Source organism: Panthera onca, chromosome D2, assembly GCF_046562875.1.
Source record: "Panthera onca isolate mPanOnc1 chromosome D2, mPanOnc1 haplotype 2, whole genome shotgun sequence".
Taxonomy (NCBI): Eukaryota; Metazoa; Chordata; class Mammalia; order Carnivora; family Felidae; genus Panthera; species Panthera onca.
Window position 1 is genome coordinate 25340055 of NC_138349.1, and position 27270 is coordinate 25367324.

At 39.7% G+C, this 27270-nt stretch overlaps 1 protein-coding gene across 3 annotated transcripts in view; it reads right to left on the reverse strand.

The window, feature by feature from the left end:
• CFAP58 (cilia and flagella associated protein 58) overlaps positions 1-27270 on the reverse strand; it is a 113153-nt gene that overhangs the window by 83894 nt on the left and 1989 nt on the right. For all 3 annotated transcript variants that reach the window (XM_060641556.3, XM_060641560.3, XM_060641559.3), the window contains exons 2-8: positions 23115-23396; positions 20907-21055; positions 18060-18216; positions 17015-17209; positions 14545-14682; positions 11958-12117; positions 7741-7823 (exon numbers count right to left, since the gene is read on the reverse strand). In XM_060641556.3, the coding sequence (XP_060497539.3) occupies positions 7741-7823; positions 11958-12117; positions 14545-14682; positions 17015-17209; positions 18060-18216; positions 20907-21055; positions 23115-23396 (1164 nt within the window). The remainder of the gene's footprint in view (positions 1-7740; positions 7824-11957; positions 12118-14544; positions 14683-17014; positions 17210-18059; positions 18217-20906; positions 21056-23114; positions 23397-27270) is intronic.

The window sequence follows — 27270 nt, forward strand, 5'->3', positions numbered from 1 at the left end:
AAAACCATGTCACTCATTCATTCAGTGAAGGTGGCATTTCAAGTCGGGGAAAGAATGTATTACCAGTAAAGGTTGATTGCATACCTGCGGAGAGCTGGATGCTGTGCTAGGCACTAAGGATGTGCCGACCAGAAAAGAAAAAAGAAAGTATACCCTGCCCTAGAGGAGGAACTGACATCAGTCAAATTAAACAAATAAATGTAAAAGTAACGGTGCTCTATATGTCCTGTTGTGGCAGAAAAATCTACTGGTTGTTTACCAGAATACATAAAATATAAATGAATTAAATGTATATGTTTAAAATAAATTAAAAGGGGGCACCTGGGTGGCTCAGTCAGTTGAGCATCCAACTCTTGATTTCGGTTCAGATCATGATCTCAGGGTGGTGAGATGGAGCCTTGCATCAGGCTCTCCGCTAGGCATGGAGCCTGCTTAGGATTCTCTCCCCCCACCCTTTGCCCCTCTCCCCAATTCATGCATGGTCTCTCTCTAAACTAAAAAAAAAATTTAATTACAAATCTAAATCCAACAACATTGTTTGCATGTGCAAATTTATAGAATAAAGGAACAGTTTCCAGCATTATGCAAAAAAAACACAAAAAACCACAATGATTTTCTAAGGAGAGCTCAGCATGTAAAGATATGTAATTTCCTGCTACTTCCTGAGATCCCTAGTCTCAGTTAAGCTTACAGAGTGGCCTATTTTGTCAATATTTGTTCAACTCTGGAAAACCGAAAGAAATCATAAAAGTTGGAATGAAAAGATATAGGCTGTTTCTACTTGATGAGACGAAGCTCTCTTGGACAAAAGCCATCAGACTAGACTGTTCTGCAAGCAGCCTCCCCCCTCTATAACTGGCCCTTTGATTTTTCCTCCCTGGAGGAAATCCTTGAGCAAGAAATTTACCCTAAATCCTTGAAAGTAGTTAATCTCCTAAGAGTGACTATCACTGGAAGGAATCCTCTGGAAGGGTTTGGAGAGGAAAGGGGTGGGGGTAAGGGTCCCCCCCCTTGAATGGAGGCTTTCCAGGCCTCAAGCCTCCCCCAACCCCTTCCTCAGCTTTGGACCAGATTGAGCTCCAAAGACTAGGAGATGTAAGGGCCAAAAGCAAAACCAAAAACCTACATCCCGAAAAGGTACAGGGAAGGTTTTTGTCATCAACCGGCTGTTCTTTCAGCAAACACCTCAAAGTTAGAATTTTATTCACGCTCACTTGTATCTTCTGGATTAGCAAAAGTTGCAGATTACAGATATTAAATTCAGAAATTTTGATCAGGGGGTTCCGGAAGATGGCGGCGTAGGAGGACGCGGGGCTCACAGCGCGTCCTGCCGATCACTTAGATTCCACCTACACCTGCCTAAAGAACCCAGAAAACCGCCAGAGGATTAGCAGAAGGGAGTCTCCGGAGTCAAGCGCAGACTAGAGGCCCACGGAAGAGGGTAGGAAGGGCGGCGAGGCGGTGCGCGCTCCACGGACTGGCGGGAGGGAGCGGGGGCGGAGGGGCGGCTCTCCGGCCAAGCAGAGCCCCCGAGTCTGGCTGGCAAAAGCGGAGGGGCCGGACGGACTGTGTTCCGACAGCAAGCGCGACTTAGCGTCTGGGAGGTCATAAGTTAACAGCTCTGCTCGGAAAGCGGGAAGGCTGGAGGACAAAGGGAGGGAGAGCTGCTGAGCCCCCGGAGGACAGAGCTCAGTTTGGTGGGGAACAAAGGCGCTCGCCAGCGCCATCTCCCCCGCCCATCCCCCAGCCAAAATCCCAAAGGGAACCAGTTCCTGCCAGGGAACTTGCTCGCTCCGCGCAAACACCCAACTCTGTGCTTCTGCGGAGCCAAACCTCCGGCAGCGGATCTGACTCCCTCCCGCTGCCACAGGGCCCCTCCTGAAGTGGATCACCTAAGGAGAAGCGAGCTAAGCCTGCCCCTCCAGCCCCCGTGCACCTTGCCTACCCACCCCAGCTAATACGCCAGATCCCCAGCAACACAAGCCTGGCAGTGTGCAAGTAGCCCAGACGGGACACGCCACCCCACAGTGAATCCCACCCCTAGGAGAGGGGAAGAGAAGGCACACACCAGTCCGACTGTGGCCCCAGCAGTGGGCTGGGGGCAGACATCGGGTCGGACTGCGGCCCCGCCCACTAACTCCAGTTATACACCACAGCACAGGGGAAGTGCACTGCAGGTCCTCACCACGCCAGGGACTCTCCAAAATGACCAAACGGAAGAATTCCCCTCAGAAGAATCTCCAGGAAATAACAACAGCTAATGAACTGATCAAAAAGGATTTAAATAATATAACAGAAAGTGAATTTAGAATAATAGTCATAAAATTAATCGCTGGGCTTGAAAACAGTATACAGGACAGCAGAGAATCTCTTGCCACAAAGATCGAGGGACTAAGGAACAGTCACGAGGAGTTGAAAAACGCTTTAAACGAATTGCAAAACAAAATGGAATCCACGATGGCTCGGCTTGAAGAGGCAGAGGAGAGAATAGGTGAACTAGAAGATAAAGTTATGGAGAAAGAGGAAGCTGAAAGAAAGAGAGATAAAAAAATCCAGGAGTATGAGGGGAAAATTAGAGAACTAAGTGATACACTAAAAAAAAATAATATACGCATAATTGGTATCCCAGAGGAGGAAGAGAGAGGGAAGGGTGCTGAAGGGGTACTTGAACAAATTATAGCTGAGAACTTCCCTGAACTGGGGAAGGAAAAAGGCATTGAAATCCAAGAGGCACAGAGAACTCCCTTCAGACGTAACTTGAATCGATCTTCTGCACGACATATCATAGTGAAACTGGCAAAATACAAGGATAAAGAGAAAATTCTGAAAGCAGCAAGGGATAAACGTGCCCTCACATATAAAGGGAGACCTATAAGACTCGTGACTGATCTCTCCTTTGAAACTTGGCAGGCCAGAAAGGCTTGGCACGATATCTACAGTGTGCTAAACAGAAAAAATATGCAGCCGAGAATCCTTTATCCAGCAAGTCTGTCATTTAGAATAGAAGGAGAGATAAAGGTCTTCCCAAACAAACAAAAACTGAAGGAATTTGTCACCACGAAACCAGCCCTACAAGAGATCCTAAGGGGGATCCTGTGAGACAAAGTACCAGAGACATCACTACAAGCATAAAACATACAGACATCACAATGACTCTAAACCCATATCTTTCTATAATAACACTGAATGTAAATGGATTAAATGCGCCAACCAAAAGACATAGGGTATCAGAATGGATAAAAAAACAAGACCCATCTATTTGCTGTCTACAAGAGACTCATTTTAGATCTGAGGACACCTTTAGATTGAGAGTGAGGGGATGGAGAACTATTTATCATGCTCCTGGAAGCCAAAAGAAAGCTGGAGTAGCCATACTTATATCAGACAAACTAGACTTTAAATTAAAGGCTGTAACAAGAGATGAAGAAGGGCATTATATAATAATCACAGGGTCTATCCACCAGGAAGAGCTAACTATTATAAATGTCTATGCGCCAAATACCCGAGCCCCCAGATATATAAAACAATTACTCATAAACATAAGCAACCTTATTGATAAGAATGTGGTCATTGCAGGGGACTTTAACACCCCACTTACAGAAATGGATAGATCATCTAGACACACAGTCAATAAAGAAACAAGGGCCCTGAATGATACATTGGATCAGATGGACTTGACAGATATATTTAGAACTCTGCATCCCAAAGCAACAGAATATACTTTCTTCTCGAGTGCACATGGAACATTCTCCAAGATAGATCATATACTGGGTCACAAAACAGCCCTTCATAAGTTTACAAGAATTGAAATTATACCATGCATACTTTCAGACCACAATGCTATGAAGCTTGAAATCAACCACAGGAAAAAGTCTGGAAAACCTCCAAAAGCATGGAGGTTAAAGAACACCCTACTAACGAATGAGTGGGTCAACCAGGCAATTAGAGAAGAAATTAAAACATATATGGAAACAAACGAAAATGAAAATACAACAATCCAAACGCTTTGGGATGCAGCGAAGGCAGTCCTGAGAGGAAAATACATTGCAATCCAGGCCTATCTCAAGAAACAAGAAAAATCCCAAATACAAAATCTAACAGCACACCTAAAGGAAATAGAAGCAGAACAGCAAAGGCAGCCTAAACCCAGCAGAAGAAGAGAAATCATAAAGATCAGAGCAGAAATAAACAATATAGAATCTAAAAAAACTGTAGAGCAGATCAACGAAACCAAGAGTTGGTTTTTTGAAAAAATAAACAAAATTGACAAACCTCTAGCCAGGCTTCTCAAAAAGAAAAGGGAGATGACCCAAATAGATAAAATCATGAATGAAAATGGAATGATTACAACCAATCCCTCAGAGATACAAACAATTATCAGGGAATACTATGAAAAATTATATGCCAGCAAATTGGACAACCTGGAAGAAATGGACAAATTTCTAAACACCCACACGCTTCCAAAACTCAATCAGGAGGAAATAGAAAGCTTGAACAGACCCATCACCAGCGAAGAAATTGAATCGGTTATCAAAAATCTCCCAACAAATAAGAGTCCAGGACCAGATGGCTTCCCGGGGGAGTTCTACCAGACATTTAAAGCAGAGATAATACCTATCCTTCTCAAGCTATTCCAAGAAATAGAAAGGGAAGGAAAACTTCCAGACTCATTCTATGAAGCCAGTATTACTTTGATTCCTAAACCAGACAGAGACCCAGTAAAAAAAGAGAACTACAGGCCAATATCCCTGATGAATATGGATGCAAAAATTCTTAATAAGATACTAGCAAATCGAATTCAACAGCATATAAAAAGAATTATTCACCATGATCAAGTGGGATTCATTCCTGGGATGCAGGGCTGGTTCAACATTCGCAAATCGATCAACGTGATACATCACATTAACAAAAAAAAAGAGAAGAACCATATGATCCTGTCAATCGATGCAGAAAAGGCCTTTGACAAAATCCAGCACCCTTTCTTAATAAAAACCCTTGAGAAAGTCGGGATAGAAGGAACATACTTAAAGATCATAAAGGCCATTTATGAAAAGCCCACAGCTAACATCATCCTCAACGGGGAAAAACTGAGAGCTTTTTCCCTGAGATCAGGAACACGACAGGGATGCCCACTGTCACCGCTGCTGTTTAATATAGTGCTGGAAGTTCTAGCATCAGCAATCAGACAACAAAAGGAAATCAAAGGCATCAAAATTGGCAAAGATGAAGTCAAGCTTTCGCTTTTTGCAGATGACATGATATTATACATGGAAAATCCGATAGACTCCACCAAAAGTCTGCTAGAACTGATACATGAATTCAGCAAAGTTGCAGGATACAAAATCAACGTGCAGAAATCAGTTGCATTCTTATACACTAACAATGAAGCAACAGAAAGACAAATGAAGAAACTGATCCCATTCACAATTGCACCAAGAAGCATAAAATACCTAGGAATAAATCTAACCAAAGATGTAAAAGATCTGTATGCTGAAAACTATAGAAAGCTTATGCAGGTAATTGAAGAAGATATAAAGAAATGGAAAGACATTCCCTGCTCATGGATTGGAAGAATAAATATTGTCAAAATGTCAATACTACCCAAAGCTATCTACACATTCAATGCAATCCCAATCAAAATTGCACCAGCATTCTTCTCGAAACTAGAACAAGCAATCCTAAAATTCATATGGAACCACAAAAGGCCCCGAATAGCCAAAGTAATTTTGAAGAAGAAGACCAAAGCAGGAGGCATCACAATCCCAGACTTTAGCCTCTACTACAAAGCTGTCATCATCAAGACAGCATGGTATTGGCATAAAAACAGACACATAGACCAATGGAATAGAATAGAAACCCCAGAACTAGACCCACAAGCGTATGGCCAACTCATCTTTGACAAAGCAGGAAAGAACATCCAATGGAAAAAAGACAGTCTCTTTAACAAATGGTGCTGGGAGAACTGGACAGCAACATGCAGAAGGTTGAAACTAGACCACTTTCTCACACCATTCACAAAAATAAACTCAAAATGGATAAAGGACCTGAATGTGAGACAGGAAACCATCAAAACCTTAGAGGAGAAAGCAGGAAAAGACCTCTCTGACCTCAGCCGTAGCAATCTCTTACTCGGCACATCCCCAAAGGCAAGGGAATTAAAAGCAAAAGTGAATTACTGGGACCTTATGAAGATAAAAAGCTTCTGCACAGCAAAGGAAACAACCAACAAAACTAAAAGGCAACCAACGGAATGGGAAAAGATATTTGCAAATGACACATCGGACAAAGGGCTAGTATCCAAAATCTATAAAGAGCTCATCAAACTCCACACCCGAAAAACAAATAACCCAGTGAAGAAATGGGCAGAAAACATGAATAGACACTTCTCTAAAGAAGACATCCGGATGGCCAACAGGCACATGAAAAGATGTTCAACGTCGCTCCTTATCAGGGAAATACAAATCAAAACCACACTCAGATACCACCTCACGCCAGTCAGAGTGGCCAAAATGAAGAAATCAGGAGACTATAGATGCTGGAGAGGATGTGGAGAAACAGGAACCCTCTTGCACTGTTGGTGGGAATGCAAATTGGTGCAGCCGCTCTGGAAAGCAGTGTGGAGGTTCCTCAGAAAATTAAAAATAGACCTACCCTATGACCCAGCAATAGCACTGCTAGGAATTTATCCAAGGGATACGGGAGTACTGATGCATAGGGGCACCTGTACCCCAATGTTTATAGCGGCACTCTCAACAATAGCCAAATTATGGAAAGAGCCTAAATGTCCATCAACTGATGAATGGATAAAGAAATTGTGGTTTATATACACAATGGAATACTACATGGCAATGAGAAAAAATGAAATATGGCCTTTTGTAGCAACATGGATGGAACTGGAGAGTGTGATGCTAAGTGAAATAAGCCATACAGAGAAAGACAGATACCATATGGTTTCACTCTTATGTGGATCCTGAGAAACATAACAGAAACCCATGGGGGAGGGGAAGGAAAAAAAAAAAAAAAAAAAAAAAAAGAGGTTAGAGTGGGAGAGAGCCAAAGCATTAGAGACTGTTAAAAACTGAGAACAAACTGAGGGTTGATGGGGGGTGGGAGGGAGGGCAGGGTGGGTGATGGGTATTGAGGAGGGCACCTTTTGGGATGAGCACTGGGTGTTGTATGGAAACCAATTTGACAGTAAATTTCATATATTAAAAAAAAAAAAAAAAGAGTATAGGATTTTAGAAGCCATTGATAATACTTAGAAGAATAATAAATAATCTTTTCTAACAGGCAAAAAAAAAAAAAAAAAAAGAAAGAAAGAATGATAGTACTTTGCTATTAGGCATCATTTTAAATGTTTAGATAACAATGTTTTTTTACACAATAAAATTTATTTTTATTCCTAGTTTATTAAAAAAAAAAAAAAAGAAATTTTGATCAACTGCTTAGGATGCCAAATAACACACCAGCAATAAAATCAGAATCCACACAGCGCTCTGAAATCCGCTCCTCGTTTATATGATAATTCCCAAGTCCCTTTGTGTTCCCTGGTGATAATGCAGTTTCAATTCTCAGCCAGTGAATGGTGGACTGTGCACAGCAGCTTGGAAGAAAACTGAGCACGATTATTTATTTCTAATCTACTTTTGTTCGCCTCAGAGTTTTCTATCCCCTAATAGGCAGATATCATAGCACTAAGGAAAGACATTTGTTTAGCAGTGCTACAGAAAACAAACTCACCTTATTTAATATGTCCCTTTCTCTCAGAAGCTCATCCATTGCTTTCTTATCAAGTTCTGCTTGTTTCTTTGAAGCCTCCACCTCTAAATGACCAAGGAGAAGAAGAAGAAGAAATATGAAGCCAACCTAAGAAAGAATCTGCCAAAGCCAATGTAACAGAGAAACTGCTTTATAGATTTATCTGCAGCTATAAAACTACTATTTATTGAGGGTTACATGATCTTCACCATAACACCATGAAGGAGGTCCCCTGTCCTCAGACGGAAACTGAGGCTTAGAGGAATTAAGCCACATGCCAATAGTCTGCAGCCAAGAAGTGAGGGGCTGAGGCTGGGAGCGTGGTTTCTCTGACTCCAAGAGTCCTTGCTCTTTTTAAATCTTTCTAATTATACAAATAATTAGAAATACAGACAGAAATGAGACATCCAAATAACAAAAGGGAAAAAATTTCAAGTCAACCAGAATCTACTTAGGATTTTCATATGTCTCTTTCCAGACTTTTTCCTATGCAAATATGTGTGTGCATAAAAATATAAATATATACACATTCATATACATACACCAAAATGAATTATACTACACATACTGTTTTGTAGCTTGCTTTCGTAATTAACTAACATAAAATAAATGCCTCTCTATATTATAAATGTGCAACTACAACAGAATTTTAATGACTCTGTGATATTTCACTATATGAAAATGCGTAATTTATTTAGCCAATCCCCTACCTTAACATTTAAATTGCTTCCATTTTACTTATTTATTTGCAATTATAAGCCATAATTCTGTGAAAGTTCTCATTCATTTGTTACTCTAGAAGAGGAAGTCCTGGATTGAAGGTGATAAAAAAAAAAGACATCTCTCTCCTACTGCCAAATTTCTCTCCAGAAAACTAATAGCAGCTTAAATCCACACCCAGACCATCACTGGATATTATCACTCTTTGATCTTTAACAAGCCAATAGAGTATCAAAGCCAGTATGTCTGTATTTCATTTACATTTCCTTGATTAGTAGTGAAATCAACTACTTTTTCATGTTTAATGACCACTTACTTGTATTTCTGGGTTTTTTTAACAGTGAGTTTTTTAAGTTTATTTATTTATTTTGAGGGGGGAAATGGAGAGAGAGAGAGAGAGAGAGAGAGAGAGAGAACCCCAAGTAGGCTCCACACCATCAGCGCAGAGCCTAATGAGGGACTCCAACTCACAAACCATGAGATCAAGACCTGAGCCCACTGAGGCACCCAGGTGCCCCCTGTATTTGTTTTTAAATTTGCCCACACTTGCCCTATGCCCATTTTTCTCATGAATTGTTTACCCCTTTTATGGATTTGTGAGAACTCTTTCATTAAATCTCTCAATCTTTGCTTTATGGTTTCCACATTTGGTGTTAACTTTTTTTTCCCAAAAAGTAACTTACTGTTCTGCTACCATTTTCTTAATAGTCCATACAGAACACCGGTATGAAACACCTTTATCTTAATGATAATCTTGGGTGTTTTTTGTTTTTTCCAATCTCTTCCATTGATCTGTTTATCAGGCATTTTCACTACACTACTTGATGACTATTGAAGCTTTATAATATTAAAAACCTAACCCAGTAAGGCAAATACTCCCTCATCACCCCTTTTTCCAGAATTTTATGGCTATTGTCACCTGTTTATTCTTCAGGAAGAACTCTAGAATCAGTTTTCAAGTCCCAACAATATAACTTACTGAAATTTTTATTGGAAATATCAAATATACAGATTAATTTAGGCAGATTTATATCTTTATCATATTAAGCTTTCTCATTCAGGAACTTTGTATATCTCTTCATTTTTCAAGTCTTCGTTTATACCCCTCAATAGAATTCTGGAGTGTGTTTTATATACATGTCTTGCAGATATCCGGGTAACTTTATTTATAGATATTTTATTACTTGAGTTGCTATTGTGAAAAGGGGTTTTTCCATCATATATTCTAACTGATTCTGTATATGAAAGGAAGCTATTGATACCTATATATTTATTTTATAACCTGCCACCCCAGTGAACTCTCATTAGTTCTGGCAGTTTATCAGTTAGTTTCTTGGGTTTTGTGATAGAAAAATCACAACCCATGGAGGACTCATGCTTCTAACTCTTATGTCCAGTGCCACTATTTGATCAGACATTCAAAAGGAAGAAGTCCCCAAGAAAAAATAATGTTAATGATACCTATAAAATAACCAAAAGAGAGCATGATGACTTCTATAAATATGACGTAAGGATGAAGAATTGGGTTCAACACAGAATGAATAATTTTTTTTTTCAAAACTTAGAACTACTGCAAGTAAAAAATACACCGATTTAAATATGGGAGTGTTTTGAAAGTCACTAAACCAATTACAAAATATGATCTAGTAGTTTTATTTTTCTTCCTAACTATCACTGAAAACATTAGATTGTAAACTCATGCAAGACTGTAAGCATCCCGAGGGCAGGGACCTCCATGCAGCCAATGCCTACCTTGGTGACTACACATAGTAGGCACTCAGTTTATTGAATGAAAGAATGGAGAAATTTTCAAGGTAAGCTCTAGCTGTACCTCAATAAAAGATTTTTTCCTGATGCCTTAGAAGGAAAAATACCTGTACTTTTCAAAGGCTTACATAACAAATACAGCTCACTGTTGAACAACACCAGACTTAGGAATGCCGATCCCCTGTGAAGATGAAAATCCATGTATAACTTTTGACTCCCCAAAAACTTAACTACTAACAGCCTACTGTTGACCAGAAGCCTTACTGATAATATAAACAGTCGATTAACACATATTTAGCACATTATATGTTTTATATACTGCATTTTTACACTACAGTAAGCTGCAGAAAAGAAATGTTACTAAAAATATCATAAGGAAGAGAAAAGACATTCATAGTGATGTACTGTATTTACCAAAAAAAAAAATCCACAGGTAAGTGGACCCATGCAGTTCAAACCCATGTTGTTCAAGGGTCAGATGTATTTCTAATAACCTTGCCTAGAGATTTAGATTTTACCTTTTGGGGGGGGCAATGTCTGCTTTTATGCTGGTATGCATGTTATCTCATTCAGTGACCTACAACCCATATGAGTTCAACGAGGTGTTCCTGCCTCACATACTCTGGTATAGTCAAAGTCAAACCCAGACCCTCTGTGTCCAAGTTCAGGGCTGTTTCTGCCACACCAAATTTGACTAGCATATCCTATTTTCAATTATATTCTTTTTCAGAATGAGATGGCATTCTCTCTTACTGCTTATATAAATAGTAATACGCCCAGATGATAATAGATGCCATTTAGTAAGCATTTACTGTGTTAGGTACTGTCCACAAGTGCTTTATATGTATCAGCTCATTTCATCCCCTAACAATAAATACGATGAAGGTGAGATCTTTACCCAGGTAGACATGACTCCATAGTTTGTATCCTTAATGATTTTTCCGTGCTATGTGACCTTCCATAGCACTTAAATTTTTCCTCCACGGGGCAATGTGATAGCTGGTAAAAACAAGGTTCATCACATGGTAAAGTAATAACAGAGAAAAGAAGTTAGGAGCCATTGTGATGCCTGGTGGCTCAGTCAGTTAAATGTCTGACTCTTGGTTTCAGCTCAGATCTTGATCTCACAGTTCATGAGTTCAAGCCCCATGTAGGGCTCTGCACTTACAGCTGCAGAGCCTACTTGGGATTCTCTGTCTCCCTCTTTCTCTGCCTCTCCCCTGCTCACTCTCTATCCCTCTCTCTCAAAATAAATAAATAAACATTTTTTTAAAGGAAGTTAGGAACCACTAATTTTTGTCTCACTGATTCTTGGTACAACATTGTCCCAAATATTGCTAGTGGGGGGACATTTGTTTTAATTTATCCCCTATCTTCTCTGAGAAAAGGGACTAAAGCATAAAGTCATGTAGAACCCAGACTTAAGAGTATAGATGCTATTTATTCCAGCGACAAATACGGAGCAATACTTTTGGCTGGATTTACATTGCGCCAATATAGTCTGTTGAAGAATTTTTTAAGGCAGGATAGTTCAAGGTATTCAAAATGATGTCCCCTGCACATTGGCTGCTTACCAGTTTGAAAGTTGTTTTACTGATTACATCTGGCATGGTTTGTGTTTGGACGCATAGAGCCCTGGGTTGCCAAATCACAGTCACCAATAAAATGTTTACAAAAGAATATGACAAAGCACGAAATGTTTCTTGGATTACCTCTCTCTAATCCCAAAATCTGATTTTTTAGGGTTTCCTTGTGCTGTTCCACCTCTGACTTTTGATCTTCGATCTGATGCAATTTCTTATGGATTTGTTCTCTGATTTTATTGAGCTTCCCAATGTCAAGCCGCATCTGATGGACTTCTTCCTCTTTGGCCTGTAATTAGTGAGAGAATTAACCAGGGATATTCAGTAAATAAAGTGCCAGTGACTAGGTGATGGTGAACTCAGAACCCATAAAAGGAAATTATTCCCATGTTAGTGTAAAGTTGTTGTATGGGTTAAACAAAAACACACATTGTTTGGTTTTGAGAGAAATTGAAAAACTATTCTCTGAATAAAATATGTTGCTATATAAGCTAAAAAATAATGGAAAGACTGATTAGAGCTGATGTCTCAAGGTACCACTGAATTGTTGAATCAAACAGGGTAAGAATGCTGAGTTGTACATATCACAAATGTGTGAATTTTGTATACGAATGCTGTATTTGATTAGCAATTTTTATGGACTCACAGAGTGATCTCGTTCAGAAGGTTATTGAAATTTTTTTAATATTTATTTTTGAGAGAGAGAAAGAGTGTGAGCAGGGGAGGGGCAGAGAGAGGGGTAGACACAGAATCCGAAGCAGGCTCCAGGCTCTGAGCTGTCAGCACAGAGCCCAAAGCAGGGCTCGAACCCACCAACCGTGAGATCATGACCTGAGCCGAAGTCGGACGCTTAACCGACTGAGCCACCCAGGCACCCCTCTCTCAGAAGGTTGTTGACATGCTATTAACATATTCAGATACTCTTTTGAACCCACATGGCCACTGGAGTACAACTACACACACTAGAGAAAGGGCCCTACTTCCTCAGAGGATGTTAGTCAGTGGGTGTACATACAGATACATGGACAGGGCATCATCAATAGGCAAGTCTACATAATGGCAAAAGGCACCAAAATAATAATTCTAACACTAGAAAGCACCAGATTTTTGCCAATGGACCTCAAGTTTTATTAATTTTTTAAAATTCAAATTCATTTTTTAAATCTGCCGTTCTTAGAAATTACTGGAAAAGCAAAGAGAGCAAATAAACATTAGCAGTTATCCCCAGCTGTTGACAAGGAAGAAACTGCACTCAGCTGGGCATGTCATTCTCAGATTACTGCTAGAAGTAGAATCCCATAGGTTCAGGATCTGATAACAAAAATTTTCCATCTTTCAAGGTGCCCCATTCATGTTACCAAAGAAGAGAATTAATGGCATACGTATTTTTACTTTAATTTTACCTTAGGGGCTAATATATTATTTTGCTTTAAGAAGCCATTTCATTTCTGCTTCAATTTACAGCTTTCTCATAAAGAATGGTTTCAAGTCAAACTACTCTGGACTGTTTTAAATACTCCTCGGCCTCAGATTTACATGGTCGAAATTAGCTGAACTAGGGCCCTTTCCAATTAGAACAATAGAATGTTGTAATTCAGTAGTTATTAATCCAGACCCCGTGGTTAGACTTCAGAAAAATCTTGGAAACCTGAGACTGCATTCAAAACAGGATAGAAGATGTGCAAATAAGTGTGGGGGGGGGGGTGCACGTACACCCATGTTCTCATCAGATTTTCAAAAGGGCATAAGAACCAAAAACTGTTATGACTCACTGATCAAATCTATGTATCATTCTTGATAGGTCACTCATTTTATGTTTAGTATCCTAACATTACCAGAGAAGGGTTTATGGATTTTTTTCAGAATCAGTGATAAACATAAAGTCGCTCTGTCAAACACGTAGGTATACAATATGTACCCAAGTATAAAACTGTTACCCAAACATAATTTGCAAACACTCTTCATTGAGGACAGGGAGAAGAATGGGAAGGCTGTCTTGAAATTTACAGTGTATAGAAGAAAAAATCATGGTTCTACAATCTTGGAAGTAGATACTCAATAGTACCAGTCCATCCCCCAACCCTCCCATTCTACCTTCTCCATATAAAAGTAGTAAAATATAATCTAACTTCTTTGCTACTCACTCATGTAAATGGTTTCTAGCTCAGGGCAACTAGTTACTTGCAAGGCTAAGTTACAGAGATGAGTATCTGAGCTTGCTCTCAAAAATACTTGCATAATCATATGATCAATATTCAGGTTTGTGGTTTTATGAGCATGGAAGTCATCAAACTATCTACTTCCAAGCAGAAAGCAATCACTGTAGGCTTGAGCCTGCCTCTGACATATCAAGGCTAATACAGGTTATCCAACCAACGGCTCCAGCCACTACAGCAAATCTGTATTAATAGGGAATGAGTGAGGGGGCCTGGGTGGCTCAGTTGGTTAAGTGTCTGACTTCAGCTCAGGTCATGATCTCAAGATCCTTGAGTTCAAGCCCTGCATCAGGCTCTGTGCTGACAACTCCAAGCCTGGAGCCTGCTTCAGATTCTGTGTCTCCCTCTCTCTGTTCCTCCCCCGCTTGCAATCTGTTTCTTTCTCTCTCTCTTTCTCTCTCTCTCTCTCTCTCATAAATTCGAAAAACATTAAAAAATTTTAATAAAATAGGGAATAAGGGAGGGAGTGCTAGGCAACAAATCAGTCACTTGGTGTTTACTTTGAGCTCCAATGCCTTCTGCTGGTTTTCCTGGGATAGCTGCTCACAAACCAAACTGTGTTGTTCATTCTCTTGCTGAAGTTTAGAATTTCGCATCTGAAACTGCTCCAGTTCCTTTGCAGCTCTTTCGTTCAATATCTGAAAGATGCATAATGAGCTGGTTAATGCTTTTAATCTGATTACAATATCTGCATATCCACACAGGAGGCCCTGCAAACCTCCTGGGATGATCACAGCAACCACACTTTTTTTGTCTTTGTAGAAATTGTTCTTTATCCCCGGTGAAAGCACTAATGCACTCAAATATGATGAATGTTAAATGGCTGAGGAAAATGACACCTTCTAATGAATAACACAGAGCGCATAATTTTTTTTTTTCTGAGAGCCTTGGGAAGTCTTGTTCACAGGTGGTGGATAAATATTTTAATGCCTGTTTGCCGTTTGGCAAGCTTCACATATGCAACAATTGCTATAATCATTGCAAATGAGCTAGAGATTCAAACGGGTTTTATCAGTTGTGGGGCTGGGAAGCCACATCTTCAGAAGCAAATCCTGCATTAACATGCCTACAACATTTTCTTGGACAGAACCATTCACTAACACCAGCACAGAGACAATTCCCCTTAAATCCAACTCAAGTCAAAACCGTGGAACGGCAGAGGAATGATTTCTATCTGCCTGACTTCAGTGTCAGTGGGGTTTCCTCTTCCCTACCTTGCCTATCCTCAGCAGACACAGTTTTATAAAAACAGGATTATATTTTTTGGCGGGGCGGGGAGTCATCATTTCTATTGGCAGACTAGTGAGAGGATGGAGGGGGAGAAAATGCGCTGAAGGGAAAAGAGAGAGAAGATAGTTTAGACAGTTATCCCAAAATATAACTAGATGCAAGCAAAATTTAAACATGGAAAGACTTCATCCAATTTCCCATCAATAGGGACCAAACAAAATACAGCCAGCTAAGCTAAAAATGAAATTGTGTTTTACGTGAGTCCTGGATATTGCTAAACAAAGCACTGTAATTTAATCGTGATGTTCAAAAACCTCTCGAATTTCATGCTCAAAGAAGTCTCGTTTTTCTTGTGGATACTTGCACAATGTGTATTACCCATCTGATTTCTGCCTTTATACAATATTAATAAGGCAATTGACAAAGAAATGTGTTCTAATATCTATTTTTTAAGTGGAAAAAATGCTGTATGTCTTGGCAATTCTTTGAAAACTTCCTAAGAGAAACTATTTTCAAGAAACAACTTTTCTCAATTATATGAATTGCCTCTTTAAGAAATGAGAAAAGACAGAGCACAATTATTACTATTTGAGTTACCTTCAACTGCTGTTATAGGGGAAATATTAAAAATAGCACCATATTTAAAATGCAGATAGACTGAATATGGGTTCCTAAACTTGAAACTTAAAAATAAGCCGCTTAAAAATAAACCATGTTATGGTCACACAAGGAACACTATGACGGTGAATGCTCTATTGAGCTCTGTGCAACAGAACTTTCTGCAATGATGTGAATGTTGCCTATCTGTTCTGTCCAATAGGTTATCTACTAGCCCTGTGGCTATTAAGCACTTGAAATGGTACTAGTTCAACTGAGCACTTGAGGTTTGATTTTGTTTTGTTTCATTTTATTTAAAATAACTTAAATTTAGGGGCGCCTGGGTGGCTCAGTCGGTTGAGCGTCCGACTTCGGCTCAGGTCATGATCTCATGGCGTGTGAGTTCGAGCCCCGCGTCGGGCTCTGTGCTGACAGCTCGGAGCCTGGAGCCTGCTTCAGATTCTGTGTCTCCCTCTCTCTCTGACCCTCCCCCGTTCATGCTCTGTCTCTCTCTGTCTCAAAAATAAATAATAAAACATTTTAAAAAAATTTTTAAATAACTTAAATTTAAATAGCAATGCATGGCCAGTGGCTACCATACTGGATAGTGCCATTCTATAACCATGTGGCAACACAAATGAATCTCACAAACAGACAAAATATTGAGCAAGTTAGTACAAAAGAGCATTGCATGACTGTATGAGTGCATTTCTGCAAAGTGCAAAAACAGACAAAACTAAACTCGGCTTAGGTTTCAGAATAGAAGTGACCTTTAAGGGAGAGAGTGACTGGGAGGGGGCACAAAAGGACATCTGGCGTACTGTTCCTTGGGCCTGGTGCAGGTGACCAAGATATGTTCAGGTGGAGAAAATTCATCAAGCTGTACACTGTTGACTTACACACTTTTCTATGTGTATATTACACATCAACAGAATGTTAAAAAGAAATTAACCTGCTGGAGCTGGGGGAGAAAAGGTCATAGATACCCATACGAGCTCTTCAAAGAGCAATGCAGTGCCCAGTGCTGTGTTACCAACATCTCTAGTGCAGAGAGTCTGCTCCTTTCCAGAGAAAACTCAAAGTGTTCCAAAGGCCCCCTTCTTGTCTTTGCGAGGACCGAGGCGCAGCCCACACCCAGCACACCTTCTGTTCCTTCAGCTGCTGCTCCAGCTTCTGAAGCTCCTCCTTGCTCTTCTGCACATACTGCTGCAGGGCCCTAATTTCCGTCTGCCTGGTGTCCATGTCTGTCTGAATCTGCCTGAGCTCTTTCTCCAGTTTTTCCTTCTTCCGAGACTCCCGTGACGCTTCATTCTGACGTTGCTGTATCTCTTGTCGGAACTAGGGGCACAGGAAGGATAGGGGAGGAAAGGGATGAAGCCCTCCCCAGGACAGATCTCAACCAGCTGAGCTGCTCCTCATCTCAACTCTTCTAGTTTCGGGGCAGTCACCTCGTGGTAGCCTTTCCCCTGCAGGACAGTCATCTTTGAACCCCAACGTTCAAACTTTTCGAGAATGTTCTGTGTTGTTTTCCAGAGCCTTAACACCAGACATCCACCCTAACGGTGGGAACAAATCCACAAAGAATGGTATAAGATCCAATTAAATAGGGAAACCCAGAATTCTGGAGAGTTAAACATTGAAAGAATTCACCGAATTCTCTATCAATAGGATCTAAATAAAATGTCGCCAGTTACCCTAAACATTAAATTATGTTTCACATGAGTCCTGGATGTTATTACATAAAGCATTATAGCTTTATCAGGATGGTCAAAAATCTATGAAAAATCTGTTATCTCATGCTCAAAGTAATCTCCTAGGGGTTGCATGTGTGTATCATCTATTTGACTCCTGGGTTATTATAAAAAGTGTTCAAAAGAGGTCCTTACAAAGGAGAAGGGCCAAGGGAACTACTTGCACCATCTCCAGATGCAGAGCATTCTTGCCTTTGCCAGGGACACATTCTTAAGCCAAAACTGTAAGCAGTGCCCTGTCTTAGTGACTTCTCAGACACAGAATGTTGAGAAGAAATGAACAAGTATAACTGTTCTTGTAAGAACAAACCAGACAAATAAGCAGACCTGTGGATGCTTCATTTGGGCACCAGGGGGTAAATCTGAGAGAGGAACAATATGGGAAGGACTTCTAGAAGGTAATGTTCTTTCATCTTGCCCTCCATGACAAAGCAGACCTGACTGATGGTCTGCTCTGCCTCTTCTCTGCATCGCTCCGTTTCCTGCTGCTGTTCAGTAGTGTGAGCTAAGGACTCTCGTAATTTCACCACTTCTGACAAGAGCTGGTCTCGCTCCTTTATCACTTCTTCTTTGAACTTCAGTAAATCTCGGATACTAAAAAAGAAGAACACTGGAGTCAGACTAAAAGGCCATCTTCTCAGGAGCCCTTCCTATCACCCTCTGAGCACATTTTCATGGGAAAGACTTGAGGTCAAGGACTAACACCATTCAAGTGTGAAAGAGAAGGACCTTTATGCCCTGACATGGACATGGTAGCTGCTTGTGAGTTGTTAACTGAAAAAGACATTCCAATAATAATATATATAACATGATCCCTTTTCTGATGTTTAAATAATTACAGTGTCTGTATATAGGTGTATGTATGTGTTTTATAGACATTTTTATAGAAGTCCAAGAAAATAGATCCAAACTGGTAATTGGTAACTGGTTATCTCTGAAAAAGTAGAATATAGCATTGGAAGAGTTGGAGGGGTAATTCTTACTCCTTAGTTGCCACACCTCTGTATTATTTGAATTTGTTACAATAAGACTATACAGCTACTGTCAACTCTTGTAATTAATCCTAAAGAAAATGTTAATTTAAGAAATTATTTGTTTAATATACCCAAGGGAGGGCTATGATCACAACTATAAAGTCTAAAATAAAGCATAAAAATAAGCAAATAATACACATTGCCAGTTTTCTAACCATTCACCCATAGAGATTAGTTTCCACCAAAGGGATGCAACTCTGATAAAATGTTCCCAAGAACAAAATTTGGAAATCATTCATGTTGCCAGCTTTTGGAGAGTATGTGATGATATTTGTTGATTTGAATTGTTAACCAGTTACTTCCACATTAAAAAAAAACATTATTTATGATTTGGCATGACTTTCTGCAGAATTAGTGTTCTTGAAATAGAAAGACTGTGTCTGATCTGACCTGTGCAGCAGAATGAAGGTCTAGAACAAGGCTGCCACATGAGAGTTGAGAAAATAGAGAACTTGAGGTACTCACTACTGAGTCATCAAATGACCATTGGAAGCACCTCTGACAATGTTTATTTACCAACAACTTTGGTAGAACATAAGTATTTAATAAGGAACTTTCAGAACTGCATTCAACTTCTTCTCCAGAAACAAAACTTCAAATTCTGAGGTTACTCTGAAGACAGCTACACCTAAGCACATTGTTAGGGCTAGATAGTTTCTTCAGTTCCCCTCCTCACTGTGCTCCAACTCTCATTAAAACTCCTAACTGATCAGTTCCCTCACATTGCTCTTCAGTAGTTGCTCTGATGATGCTTGACTTCTTTAATGAGAAAATAGAGTCCATTATGACAGATATCACATCTTCTTTTTGTTTTTCCTGTTCCTTCCTCCAACCCTGGCACTTAGAACTATCTCTCAACGTTGGATAAATGCATCTAGAAAACATAAGAAACCTAGGCAGCAGTTAGAGTTGGTGAAAAATGCCTAAGGAAGGGGCATCCCGGTGACTTGGTCAGTTGAGTGTCCGACTCTTGATTTCAGCTCAAGTCTTGATCTCAAGGTCATGAGTTCAAGCCCTGCACTGGGCTCCACACTGGGTACAGAGCCAACTTAAAAAAAAATGCCTAAGGAAGTGTGTGATCATTTCTGATTCATAAACTAATGCAAGGTTTTGCATGCCTTGCACAGTGTTAGACACCTAGAGGGAAGGTAAAAGTGTCTTCCTTCAAGAGTTTGTAGCCTAACAGAGAGTGAAGTATTTCAACAAATAATTTCGATACAATGTGATCAATGCCATACTTGAGATACATGTTGGGTTCTACAGAAACAGAGAACACAGTGACTCTCACTGAGGCTAGGGGTAGGGAGAAGGTTGAAATAGAGGTGCCAACAGTGATGAAATTAAGATGGTGTTTGAGATGGGTCATGAAGGGTGCATAGTTGTTTACTGTGTGGAGAAATAAAGAAAAAGCATTCCTGGAATAAAAACAGCATGATCAAAAGTATTGAGGCATCAGCAAGCATGGTGTTTCGGGACATGAGTCTAGCAAGGCTGGTGAACAGATCTATGTAGGGCCCTAAAAGACATGTTCATGACTGGGCTGCATTCTTTGGGAGTGGGGAACTATTGAAGGTGTTTGGAACATGTGCTGGAGATGGGAGCACTCAGATACACATTTCAGAAGCCTAATCTGGTGTGTGGAAGATGGTGAAGAGGGGATATGTCTCCTTGAAGGCAGCTAGAACAGTTAGCAGTCCATCGCCAAATCCAGCCAAGAATGGGGAGCCCGAAGCAAGGCATTAGCACTGCTGATAAGGAGCAGGGATAGACACAAGTGATGATTAGAAGACAGAATCAACAAGACGAAGCTTTCAGGGTTAAAAGAGCGGTCTAGAATCTGTTTTCTGGCCTAGAACCAGAGAAGTTAGAAGAATGGTGATGGGACTAATGGGGGTTCAGAGCATGGGAAGGGGCTGGAAATCAGAGCAGAAAGGCAGCGAGTTCCATTTCACACAAGTTTGAGAGAAAGAAATCTAAAATATTTACTCATTTTGAAATTGTAGTACATATTCCTGCAGAGCCAAAAGTTTAATATAATCACAAATTATGAGTTCTTGGGTATGGAGAAAGGGAGCATTGAAAACAAAAAATAGCAATAGATGGAAAACAATCTCCGGGAAACTACCAAAGAAGAAGGCTGTTGTATCATAAAGAATGTTCAAGGTGACACGGCAAACCCCAGGCCATCTGCTGAATAAGGGGGCGTCCACAAAAGCAAGTTCAACATACATTAACAAGTCTATGACCTACTTGCTATCCTGGTCCAGTGACAGTCCAGACCCCTGCTCGACTAGTTTGGTTAAGTTCACTATTTCCTCTTTCAGGGCAAGGATTGTCTCCTTTGCCTTCTGCTCTTTGTCATAGGCCGAGTCCACCATCTTCCAGGCCTTTTCGATTTCCTATATGGGCCACGGCACATCAGTGAGAAAAACCAAACTAGGATCCAGATGCAAGATAAACTGAGTAAATAGAATAATAAAACAACTCCAATATAGTTGTCATTTATGGGGAAGAAGATTATATATTATACATTATGCATTCCATTTATATTGACTTACTAAATTGTTCAACATGAGCTAGTCGATACTGAACAGCAGTGTTAGAAGGGGTCCTGGCAAATGGTATTTTTCCTTGTGTAGGTGAGTGGGGTTACAAGGCTCACATCTTGCAAGGGCCACTATAACTAGGAGGATATTTCTAATAAAAATGTTAAGATAGGTTTTACAAAATTAAAAAACGAAAGCCTATGTGTTTTCCAAGCCCAAATATTATGGAGAAAAAAAAATAAGGAGTGGCCTTGGATCCAAGCCCTAAATCTGAAGCTCTTGATCGATTACAAATTTTTAAAAAATCTATTTTGTAGTCAGGTCTCAAGTAAGGGGTCCTGGATGGCTATGTCAGCTTTAGAACAATTCATAGCAAGGTGGTCTTTGCTGTCACCTAATTGTACATAACAGCCTTGATAATTCCCATTCCAGAAATCCCCTCCCAGATCTTCTCATCAGATGCTCACAGGGGAAAAGCAAAGCCCTAGCTGGGAATGGGAACAAGGACTCATGCAGTTTTGGCTTCCTTACTATTATTAAATCCAATGTGGAATATTAACATAAATACTTAAAAGTGAATTACAGCCATTCAAATAAGTGAACAAAGCATAGTAAATGTTGTAACAGCCTTCAGTTTTACCCCACCACTCCATTTTCTTGCTAAGTTCTGTCAAGTGCAATGTGAGTCCTTCATATAGGTAAGAACCTATAAGCTTAAGGTGAAAACATTCTGCTTTTATGTTGACAAGGAATAAAATGAGTGGAAGAGAGTATTTACACAAATTCATGCTCACCATTACATGAAAGAGAGATAGATGAGTCTTGGGTAACTTCACATAATTTAGTGATTCAAAATAATTACAGGGTATATTTTTCTGTAGCAACGATATGTACTATTTTCAGCAAAACAAATGAAGGGTATTTAAATGAAAATACAATTATACGAAGTTTTGTCCAAATCAACTTCACCAATTATATTTTAACCAGCTCATGACTTCCATTTACAGTTTTTTAATTTGCAATAAAAAATGGTTTTTTTCCTCATCATACAATGATTTAAAGCCTTCTTTTATTGGTTTTCCAGCAAAGAGAAGAAAATGACATTAGAAAATAGCACTTTAAAAAAAGTAAATTCTAAGATAACAGATGTCATAATTTGCACTGGTCTTGGAAATTCATTTAAATTGCCTGATGTTTCATTGTATGATATCAAGGGAATTATCTAAAAAGTTTATGAGTTATTTTTTACCACTCGGGTTTTAATTATAAATTAAAATCTCTCAACTTCTTATCACCCCGAGAGCAACAAGGAACATTTACATTTTACCCTCAAAATAATGCAACACACTTGAGGATGAAAAACTCCATGGTAAAGTAGAACCATGCTTCCTCAGTAGCCCCCAGACTGAATCCCTGATCTCCCATTATAAGGAATTGGGAGGATCAAGGAGGAAACAAGATCATGAAAATTACTATCTAGGAATTCTCAAGGCAATTTCTTCTAAAACAGTAGGAAAAGCAGAAACATGAAAATATCCTTCAAAAAATATCCTTCACAAGCTATCATCATGAGATATTTAATTACTCATCTTCTATCAAACAAGACCTACCAAGGTCCCTAATATTACATTTCCTTACTTCTCATTCTTTCTGCTAACCCAGTACTTCTTAGAAAGCAAGCCAGCAAGGTTCTATATTATTTTCTGCCCAGTGAAATTCACCAGGCTAATTATTTCCTTTGAAAATAACATTATTCCCTAGGCTTAATGAATATATAAATCATGTAGATTTTTACTTAATAACTCACTTACTACCAGCCTAGAGCTGCCAATGTAAGGAAAGAATGACGTTTTAAATATAGGATGCATTTATGGCAGCTCTCCTTAGGCTCTGTTTCTATGAGATCACTGACCTTCTTCAGGGATGCAATGGTGGTCTGATCATCCTGGGAGAGCTTCAGGGCAGTGGCGACCTTTGCAGAATTAACCACAATCTCTGCGTTTAGCTCTCTGCATTTGGCCATCAGACGCTTTTCATTGTCATAAGACTTTTTCATGACAGCATGAAGCTTCTCATATTCAATTCTAAATTTCTCCAGACTTTTATCTCCCGAAAGTTCATTGAGAACCTCCTGAAAATCCCTTTCGATTTCTTCAAATGCAGTTTCTTCCAGCACTAGTTTCTCACTCTTTTCCTGTACAAAAGAGCAGGAAGGGGAATGAGTATTACAATATGTCTATATTACTATTCAGGGGTTGCTATTATTATCTATGAATACAAGACCTTCATAGAAGCAAAATAAAAATCACTGAAAAAACAGAAACATTAAGACTATATGATGGAAAGACATCTTGTTCATCCCCTGATGTATGTATATATGTACACATATGCATTAGGATAATAATATTTCCTACCACATGGTGTCAAAGATCAGATTAAATAGTATCATTCATTAGGCGTGCTTGGTCGGTTAAGTGCATGACTTGATTTCAGCTTAGGTCATGATCTCATGGTGTGAGACTGAGCCCTGAATTGGGCGCCATGATGACAGCACGGAGCCTGCTTAGGATTGTCTCTCTCCCTCTCTCTCTGCCTCTCCCCCCTCCAAAATAAATAAATAAACTTCAAAAAAATAAACAAACAGGATCATTCATGTTAAACACTTGGCCAAGTGCCTGGCAAAGAGGAGGCACTCAATAAATTTTGATATCTGTTATGATTATTCCAAGCCCTGATTTGTTTTCACTTCATCCTGCAGAAGAAAGCCAAGGGATATTATGGTCAGATATACGGAATCTTGGTGTGGATACCATGATATCACACATACTCACAATGAACCCCATCCGAAATATGGAATCTTCCCCTAAAAGCTATTCCATCATTTTTATCTCTTAAAATGATAAGACAAGGTCATCTTCACAGGTGTATTGAGATGCCCTTTGTGCAATGTTCACAGGTCTTCTCTAGATTTGCTTTCCATGATCAGCTGGACAACAGATTATTTTTTTTAAAAAAAAGCCTGGACATACAGATACAATTCAAACACATCTGGCTATGACTTAGATGAGAACCCGGAGTCAGTTAAATAAGATTTTTTTTTCAGTTTATTTTATTTATTTTGGGGGTGGGGGGAGAGGGTGCAGGGGAGAGACACAGAAGGAGAGGGAGAGAGAGAATCCCAAGCAGAATCTGCACCAATAGCACAATCTCACCAACCGCGAGATCATGACCTGAGCTGAAATCAAGAGTCAGACGTTCAACTGACTGAGCCACCCAGGCACCTCAAGAGTTCTTATTTCCCTAGTGTTAAGGGTTGAATTTGTCTCCCAGAAAGGTATGTTGAAGTTCTAACACCCAGTACCTATAAACCTATAAATGTGACTTGTTTGGAAGTAGAGTCATTGCATATATAATCAGTTAACTTGAGGTCACACTGGAGTAGAGTGGGCCCTCATCCAATAAGACTGGTGTCCTTATAAAAAGAGGGAAGACTGTAACTATGTGTAGTGATGGATGTTAAACTTATTGTAATAATCATTTTGCAATATATATATATATATATATATATATATATATATAATCATTATGTTGTACAACTAAAACTAATACAATGTCACATGTCAATTCTATCTCAATGCAAAAAAAGTAGAGGATGGGATTTGGACAGCGACACAAACACAGGAAGGAAGAAACACCACGAGGGGCGCCTGGGTGGCTCAGTTGGCTAAGCATCTGACTTCGGCTTAGGTCATGATCTCACAGTTCATGGGTTCGAGCACTGCATTAGGCTCTCTGCTGTCAGCCTGGAGCCCACTTTGGATCCTCTGTTTCCCTTTCACTGCCCCTCCTCCACTTGTTCTCTCTCTTGCTCTCTCTCAAAAATAAATAAACATCAAAATAAAAATAAAGAAAGAAAGAAATACCACGTGAAGACAGAAACAGGGTGTAAGCCAAGGAAAGCTAAGGATCACTGGCTGCCATCAGAAGCTAGGAAGAGGTAAGGAAGAATTTTACTTAGAGTCTCAGAGGAAGCATGGTCCTGCCAACATCCTGATTGCAGACTTCAACCTCCAAAAGTGTGAGACAAGAAGTGTCTACTGTTTAAACCACCATGTTTGCAGTACTCTGTTATGGCTGAGTAACAGCCTAGTAAACTAATACACCTTCTCCTTGTTAGACACAGCACAATAATGAAAAAGAATGGGGGTGGTTAATAAATTTCTTCATTTATTCAGCAAATATTTATTGAACATCTGCTATTTGTAAGTTGGAACGAGGGAGCCTTCGTAGGAGGTACCAAGGTAAGGAATAAACAGCCCTCCCACAGGGAATTTATACATTAATAGTTGATGGAGTATGTTTTCAGATAGTGGAAGTACAGAATTTGATACATGCCATAAAATGGATTCAAAATTCTACAAGGACCTATAGGAAGATGGAACTACTCCCAGCAGCAAGAATGAAAGCAAATTTCCTAAAGGAGGTGGTATTTGAGTATGCCCAGATGGGAGAGTGAAATATTCACAGGTGAATGTGGAGGGACAAGGTATGCCTGGCCCATGGCAAAGTTTGAACAAAGGCTCAGGCCCAGAAAGTATCCAGGATTTGAGATTGGTTAAGAAGCTCAAGTTGGGGGTGTTGTATGTAAGTGATGAATCATGAGAATCTACTTCCGAAGCTCAGAGCACGTTGTATACACTGTATGTTAGCTAACTTGACAATAAATTCTATTAAAAAAAAAAAAAAAAGCTCGGGGCGCCTGGGTGGCTCAGTCGGTTGAGCGTCTGACTTCGGCTCAGATCATGATCTCACAGCTCATGAGTTCGAGCCCCGCGTTAGACTCTGTGCTGACAGCTTGGAGCTTGGAGCCTGCTTCAGATTCTGCGCCTCCCTCTCTCTCTGCCCCAACCCACTCGCATTCTGTCTCTCTCTCTCTCTCTCTTTCTCAAAAATAAATTTAAAAAAATATTTAAAAAATAAAAAAAAAACTCAAGTTAGCTAAAGAGTAAGAAGTATGACAGGGAGAAGGAAAGAGAAGACTAGACAGGAAGTTAAAGACAGACTGGAGGCCATGAATGGCATTCTAAGGAATATGGAGTGAATTAATCTGTAGGCCCACAGACCCACTCAAAACTTCTGATCTGATAAAGTTTGAGAGGACTTATTTATGTATGCAACATTACACTTTGATATTCTACATGAAAAAGAGCTCCAAGATCGACACTGTATTGCTAATCAAAGAAATCAACTGAGATGATCTCCAATCCCAAAAATAAAGTAAAATTTAAATTCACCCTGCAGAATCGGGGTAAGCAGTCTAGTTTACCTTCTGCCTTAACAAGCCTGTCTTGCCCAATACAGAGAAAGTCTATGTATTTTTGGTTTTCAAAAACACTTGTACTATTGATTTCTAAAGATTACATGCAAGCAAAAAGAATCCACATCTTAAAGTAGATGTGGAGTACCAAGCCTACCTATAACATTTTGTATAACATTAGCACTAATGTTAAACTCAACAGAGAGATTTTCTTCCCAATGAGAAGCAGCTTACTGTAAACATCACAACACAGCAATTCCACAAAGAAGAAAAAAATCATATTAAGGAAATATGGTGGTGCTGCCGCCCTGTGTTTTCCCCTTGTTGATGCTAAACATGAGCACACACAAAAATTTATCATAGCAATGTTCTCAGTTCCATCCGTGTAAATGGTATTAATGCCAACACTTGATCACTAGCCTGATGATTTGTTTGCAGACCAGGTTTTCCCTGTACACCTGGCACTTAGCATAGGAATGGAAAAATGTCAAAGAAAGAAAAGGTTTTTTAAAAACATTCACGAACAGATTTGTTCATATTGTCATTTTAAAAATATACTACTATTGGGGCACCTGGGTGGCTCAGTCGGTTAAGTGTCAGACTCCAGATTTCCACTCAGGTCATGATCTCATGGTTCATGGGATGCAGTCCCATGATGGGCTTTGTAGAGCCTGCTTGGCATTCTCTCTCTCCCTCTCCTGCTTGCTTACTCTCTCCTTCTCTCAAAATAAATAAATATGCATATATGTGT